Source organism: Bipolaris zeicola (assembly GCF_000523435.1).
Source record: "Bipolaris zeicola 26-R-13 unplaced genomic scaffold scaffold_0, whole genome shotgun sequence".
In the NCBI taxonomy this organism is placed as follows: Eukaryota; Fungi; Ascomycota; class Dothideomycetes; order Pleosporales; family Pleosporaceae; genus Bipolaris; species Bipolaris zeicola.
In genome coordinates, this window is record NW_006912049.1 from 1 (window position 1) to 6,642 (window position 6,642).

The 6,642-nt window shown below is 52.3% G+C and overlaps 2 protein-coding genes across 2 annotated transcripts; both read right to left on the reverse strand.

Annotated features, from left to right (window-relative positions):
* Window positions 1-4,011: 4,011 nt before the first annotated feature.
* On the reverse strand, window positions 4,012-4,419 carry COCCADRAFT_80958 (uncharacterized protein; the record flags this gene model as incomplete). Its single annotated transcript, XM_007708184.1, has 1 exon — window positions 4,012-4,419. One exon carries the CDS (start codon window positions 4,417-4,419, stop codon window positions 4,012-4,014), a length of 408 nt encoding a protein of 135 aa, XP_007706374.1.
* A 1,353-nt stretch (window positions 4,420-5,772) lies between these two features.
* Window positions 5,773-6,642, reverse strand: COCCADRAFT_31623 (uncharacterized protein; the record flags this gene model as incomplete). Its single annotated transcript, XM_007708137.1, has 2 exons — window positions 5,773-5,835; window positions 5,893-6,642. 2 exons carry the CDS (start codon window positions 6,640-6,642, stop codon window positions 5,773-5,775), a joined length of 813 nt encoding a protein of 270 aa, XP_007706327.1.

Sequence of the window (6,642 nt, forward strand, 5' to 3'; positions counted from 1 at the left end):
AGTGCAAGTGATAGCGGCGATTCTGATAATTAATTTAGTATATCGTAATAGTTTATTAACTATGATAAAAGTCTGTTGTAATAACTTGAAGTTGACGCGCTAGTGTAAAGTGGCCGACTCGCTTGGGTGGCCGACTCGCTTGTGAACCACGTTATTTCCTTTTTGGCGTTTTTTTTCTTGCTGCGCCGCTCAGCGAGGTACTCCCGCTTTCCGTGCCCTTTCCGCCTCGTGAGTAAGGCTTGCATGTAATCGTGCCAAAAAGCGCAAGGGACGAGCTGAACAAGTGGTCCGGAAAATTACTTGATTTGGAAGGATGAATACTATACATAGACCTTTTTGCAGCCCGCAAGGTCATTAGGTGCGAACTGTTTGACGGGCCGAAAATAAGATGTCTTGGCGGTGATTTGGCCTACGGGCGTAGCGGGCGTAGCAGGACGTTGCGGGTGGTTGTGTGAATGAGGAAGCGGGCAAGCGGTATGGTAATTTCATCTGCCCTTGTGTATGAGACATGTATATTTTGGTGTAACCGAGCAGAATTATATGCAGGGTATCCGACTAAGCATACATACCATGTGCACTTGCACTGGTCAAACATATGGTTTGTCCCTTTGATGAACTGGAAAAGCCAGGGTAAGCGACAGCGATGAGCATGAATCGCAGATTGGATCGCAAGACAGCAGCTCTGCGCAGTCCCAAACAATGCACATTGGCGGTCACACTGTAGGTGCTGACGTTGTCGAGGCTAATTAAGCCTTCCCGACATAGGAGCAATCTACCGCCAGCGCCCGACCTCCGATACTCCGATGTTCCGAGGACAGCTCGTCTACGCCGTATTATTTTCTCAATGTGTACAACAGCCTAGGAACCTTCTAAACCCTGTCCATGTTTTTGCACATGAAAAAAACAGGAAAATCGTCAGACACGTGCCGAAGATAATCATGCCATTTGGCCCAATGGGCAAACAAAATCATACGTTCCAGACCAATGAATAATTTAAACTCGCCAGGAAGCAAGCAGCCGAAAACGGACGAAAAGAAAAACAAAGTGACACCTCGTAAGTTCACAGAAAAATGAGCCAGATTAGGCGCAAATGAGCGAAAGCAAGGAAAAAAAAAGCTACTCGACTGCACGCATTGCCAAGAGCCAAACGTCACGAGCAGAAAAAAACGGAACATGCCGAAAAGGACGTCGAAAGAGAGAACAAGTTAACAAACCACCAGAAAATGCACATCGTGTTGGGTTCAACACCAATAGAATAAAATTCCCCACATATTGCCCGCTTACCCCTGCATCACAGTGCTGTCCCCTTCTCTCAGCACACACACGCTCACACCCCCATGTCGCGCATATGCCGCAGTGCCGCTTTTACTCTCAGCCGACCCTGGCAGCCACAAAAGGGTTGCGGTGCGGACAGTCGACAGGGCAGGGGGGGGCAGTTAACAAGGGGGTGGGTGGGATGGAAAGAAGGGAAAACCCAGGGCCCCACCGACGCAAAGGTAGGGCATTATACCTTATCGGCGCTAGATGGATTTTCAACCTCGCAGCATCAAGCCTATCTGGGTAAATTTCGCGGCGTCGCGTGCGAGGGAGCAAGGGGTGGGGAAAAAAGGTTGTTGTGCGGGCGGGGATGGGGGGAGGGGGCTGGAAACTGGGTTTGTCTGTGCGCGCTGCCCGCTGAGCTCTGTTCTCTTCTCTTCTGGCCGACAGGGGGAGAGACAGGACAACTCTTTTTGGACCCCACGACTGGCGAGGCTAGGGTGCTGGCGCGATCCCGACCGTTGGATTTAGCCCCGTGACGCGCTCGGCCTGGGCTTACTACTCGTTGCTCGCGGCTTGTTTTTCTTGCCGTTGCTGCACGCCATGGCTCGAATGGAGATATCAAGGGAGGGATGGTATTTTTGGCACTGAGCGAATCCTACAGGAAGGGCCGGTATACAGTGCGATGGATTGTGCAGCGGTGTGGCTGTCCCGGCGCAGAGGTGCCATGTTGCCGTTTAAAGGTCACGTGCCCGCCCGTCGCATGATGATGGCCTTTTAGGAAATTCCCACCAGATGCACCTTCTATTGCCTTTTGCGAGAGCAATATGGTTTTGTGTATGTGTTGTTGTTCTTGTTGCTCGTATACCAAATCCACTTTTGTCATTTTCTATACCTTTTTCTGCATATTGAACAGGTTACAAGCCCCGAGGCTTGTCTCTCTTCTTCAAACCTGCTTCTTTCCGTCATGGTGGAATCCTACTTTCTTTCTGTAATACCACCTACCATGTAGTGTACCTGCATGATAGGCGTTCCGCATCTTTATTGTCTCGTCCGTGACTTATCTTCTACAAATTCCTCAAAGATCCATGTTGTATGTCAAAAATACCCCAAGTGAATTCTGGCTGTACACATCAACCTTTTGTGAGTGTTTCCACAATGCCGAGGATTATCCGCGTTGTCGCCCATAAAGATGGAAAACCAAGGCTCCGACCTAGAAGAAACCGACCAAAACCCGGTTGCGCAATCGTCATTTCATCTCCTCTGGCTTTTCCAAATGAACCCTTGGATAGGAAATGCACTGTACAAGTCAAACCCACATCATTTTACAACTGTGTCTGCATTTAGTGGGCGCAACAAATCCACATGAGACTGATTGATCCGGCTCTTCAAGCCGTGTGATTGCAACAAGGACGCTAAACGACCCGTCGACTAAAGTTAAAAGTTCGGCCATCTTGAAATTCATGTGTTTGCGCGATGCAATGTTGGACATATCGTCTAATGGCTCGCTCTAGCGGTTGGATGCAGCGCAGGGTTAATGCTTGTGTTTGCATGTGCAGTCTTGACAGCAAAGCCATTCACAAGACTGCATGTAGCGCCCTTCGGGTTCGGCAATGTTGGGTTGGGCAACAAGTGCGCGCAAAACACGCAATTTTTTTTCAAATACATGCATCGTGAAGCGGGTCGGAGGTATTTTTGAACGTTCCAGATGTCTGAAGCTGATTTCACTTTGCACCTTCCTTTGTCGTCAAGATGCAGATTGTCAGTGCACATGTTTTGCCGTGTGCGGCACTAGGCTCCCCTTTGCGGAAGTTAGTGAACCCTCCGCCGTAGGCAGGCTGGGCGAAAATTGTTCAAGGTTTGCATTCAGGAACAAAGTGCCCTATGCTCCCTTCTTTTCCGTGCCGCTAAGAGATGTTCCGCGCCACGTATCCACTACAGCTTGGCAGCTTGCAACAAGCAGAATCAAACCACTAGTATGAAGCTGGAACCCGAGCAGACCAATCAGATAGAAACGTTGCGAGTCAAGCAGTCCAGCACGTCGTTCGACCAACTTGCCCAAACAACGTTAAGATGACGGAGACTATGGACACCATGCGAACTTGGGATCTAGCCAAGAACCCAAATGGGACTGTGCGAGTCATCTTCATCGTTATATCCGGATGTTTGCAGCGCAAAATGGTGACAGCAGAGACACTGTGGATCCTGGATGGCCCCTCTTTGGTGAAGATGGGCAAAGGTCTGGCCGCCACGACGATCGGTCGGGACAGCGGTCGGCCGTTGATTGAGTAGGCTCTGGTAGTTATCTCGTTGTGGTGACCAGAATAGGACATATGAAACTTGTTCATTCCCCATGATCATAAAAGTGGCCCGCTGAGTCGGCGATATTGTCGATGAAGGCATGCACGGTGCAGCAACCGCAATGTTTTCCCAAACCCGTTGATCATCCTCAGGGTTCTTGCTATGGCAACCCCATATTCATGCACGGTCGACGTATTTATGGGTTGAATATATCTACGGGTGGCTGATTGGACTGATTAATGGGCCGAAAAGATGGGATTTGGCGACGGTGCAGTGTGGAGACGGAGATGCTCTCCACATGACGAAGGTTTGCAGTTGCGGCCGGGTGGCTTGCTTGTACTTAGCCCTCTGGCTGGCGTCACGCATCATCTGCTTCAGCAACGGTGAAACCTGTTGGGATTGGACTGTGAAAGCAATGAAACGCGAGACGAGGAAGGAGGGTATACAAGCCAGCTATGACGACAAGTCTGGGACGGATCCCGGGGACCACGGGAGGCGGATAGGACAGCGCAGAGGGGACAGAAATGAGGGTTCGAGTAGCGCGACCCGGATCGACTGTACCCAGCATGTGGATAGGCTACTGGAGAAGAGCGGAGTTGCCTCTAGACCGCATCGGGCCGGACCCATGTCGACTGCCTTCACCGGTATACGACAGGGGTAACGATGGCCATGTAGGGGTCGTGTACGAGATGACGAGTGAGGAAGCGAAGCCTGCAAGCAGCCACCTCGTGGCGGCACAGCTAATAAGACGCCCAAGATCTCACCAAGCGAATCCGCAGTCACGGTTTGCGACCCGTCAGCGGTTGGCCATGTTGTGCCGTCACGGTGGACAGGCCATGGTTGGCTGCGTAACGGGCGCATCAAACGGCGCAGTGACAAGGTCGCAGCATTGCCGCTCGGAACGACAACATGCCGCCGCCTGTCAGCTCGCATGTAGGTTGTACATGTTCAGATGGTACATAGTAGTAGGCCGCGGCAAAGTCATCACCATGACCTCGACCACACTATCGAGCCTTAGCCGCCCCCCAATGGTCTTGTTGTTTGTGCACACTGGTGCACTAGCGCGAGCATGTGTTGGAGGAAAATAGCAACTCGCGCTGCCGCAAGCGAGTTTTGATTCGATGCCGACTCGGCCTTCGCCGTGTCGTCGCCCCCAAGACAGCAAAGCTCGCGGCATGGAACCGCTTGGGTGTCGCTGTCTGCAGCCGCATACGTGATGGGACCATGGCCCCGAGTTCGAGTTGACAGCGCTCGTCCAGCGCAGTGTTCATGTCTTGTTACATTGACGTGCAGGTGCCATGTCTGACTGTATACATCCACGCTTGCATTTCGACATGTACACGATGCCGTGCATGTCGGTCCCTAGAGGCCATGGAAACGGCTTGCATCGGTGACAAGAGCCACAGCCGGCCACTTGGATTGCAGCCGCATATCGCATCGCATCGCCCGTGTTTCCGGGTAGGGCCATGTCGTGCCCCGGTATTACCGCAGTGACTCGACAAGGTTCTGGCTACCAAAGAGGGCGGTGCCGTGGGTGCAACTCGATCAGTGTCTGGGTGGTGGGACGGAGCACCACGCTCGCTGCTCGCTAACAGTCATTACGCAAACGAGGCAATGGTCATGTGACTGTTGCGAAGAGGGCCCCACCTGCACTCGACGGCGCCGTCAAAGTCAGCCTTGTCAAGTGAATGGCAGGGAAATAAGGCCCCCCACTAGCCTCGTCGGTCTCGCTCTCAATTAACTCCCGACGCAGAAAAGACAACCCCTCTGGCGTGACATTCCCCAAACGACCTCTTGCTGGTCTGCTAGTCTGCTTGCGGCTCGGAGAGAGCGAGAAAACAATAACGGCACATGTCTGTCTGCGACTAAAGTGTAGTATGTAATTCAGAGCAACGTCGCTCTGTCAGCAGACGTCACTCGTACCTAGCTAGTGCAGGCGGCCGCGGCCCATATGCACCTGTATCTGTATATACACCCTATTCCTAGCAAGCGTCCTATCCGTGATGCATACATCCTGGAATAGTCCATATGACTCCAGGGATCGTGCTCTAGTCTGCGGAAAACGCCGTAGTGATGCAGTGGTGGAAAAGCGCTACAATCGTAGACCAAGAGAGAAGAAGAAGAGTAGAAAAAGCAAAACCAATAGCGACCGATATGGCAATCAGGGTATCTTGAACGAAAGTAAAAGTGAGACGGTGGAGTGGACCGCCATCTCTATGCTGATGTTGTCGACGATTTCCGTGAAGACTTGAGGTGTATTCTCTTGACGTGGTCTCTCTGTAGAAAAAATTAGCATTTGATTTCCTGCCACTACTAGCTGCTGCCCAAACTTACCATATTGTCCACGCGGCTGAAAACTCTGTCACACCCATCCCAGTCACACAAGACGCCCGGGTTGTGTTTTGCCTCGTGTCTCGCAAGATCCTTCTTGCTTGAGAATCCTCCTCCTTGAGATTGCGGGCAATCGCCGTGCCGGCAAAAGAATGACTTGGTGTGTCGCTTGTGGTGCTTGCGGAGATCGCATCCCCTGGTGAAGACTGCTCTTGATGTGCATCCTGGGTACGCACAACTCCATGTGCCGTTCTTGTTTGGGATGCCGTACGCTCGGAGGTCTGGCGATGAAGGGGAAAGCGACCGCGATAGTGCGGGGGGCGAAGTCTCTGATGGGATGCTGGATGCAATACCGTGGCCCACTGATGAAGATGTCGAGTGTGATCTTGAAGGTCGAGTAGCGCCGGGATACTGTGAGAGAAGGGTCGAGTCGTGGGAGAGAATGGGAGGGGATCCCATGTCAGTGTATGGAGGGTAAGCGTACGACGAGACTTGAGGCATCGGCACCGACTGGGCCTGCGAGGTCCAGAAGGGGTGGGGAGGGTATGGCGATTCCATGATGGGTCTGTAGTCGTGTGGAGGGGTATACATTCCACCGTGGCCGGCCATTGTTGTCGAGGGACGGTGTGACATATGGTGGAGTGGTGGTGAGTACATGATGCTCGGAGGTGATTGGCAAGTGCTGGAGGGGTACATCATGCCGTCATCAGGCGCCATGAGCACTAGCTCTGCCTCAGTAGAGAAGAATGTCAT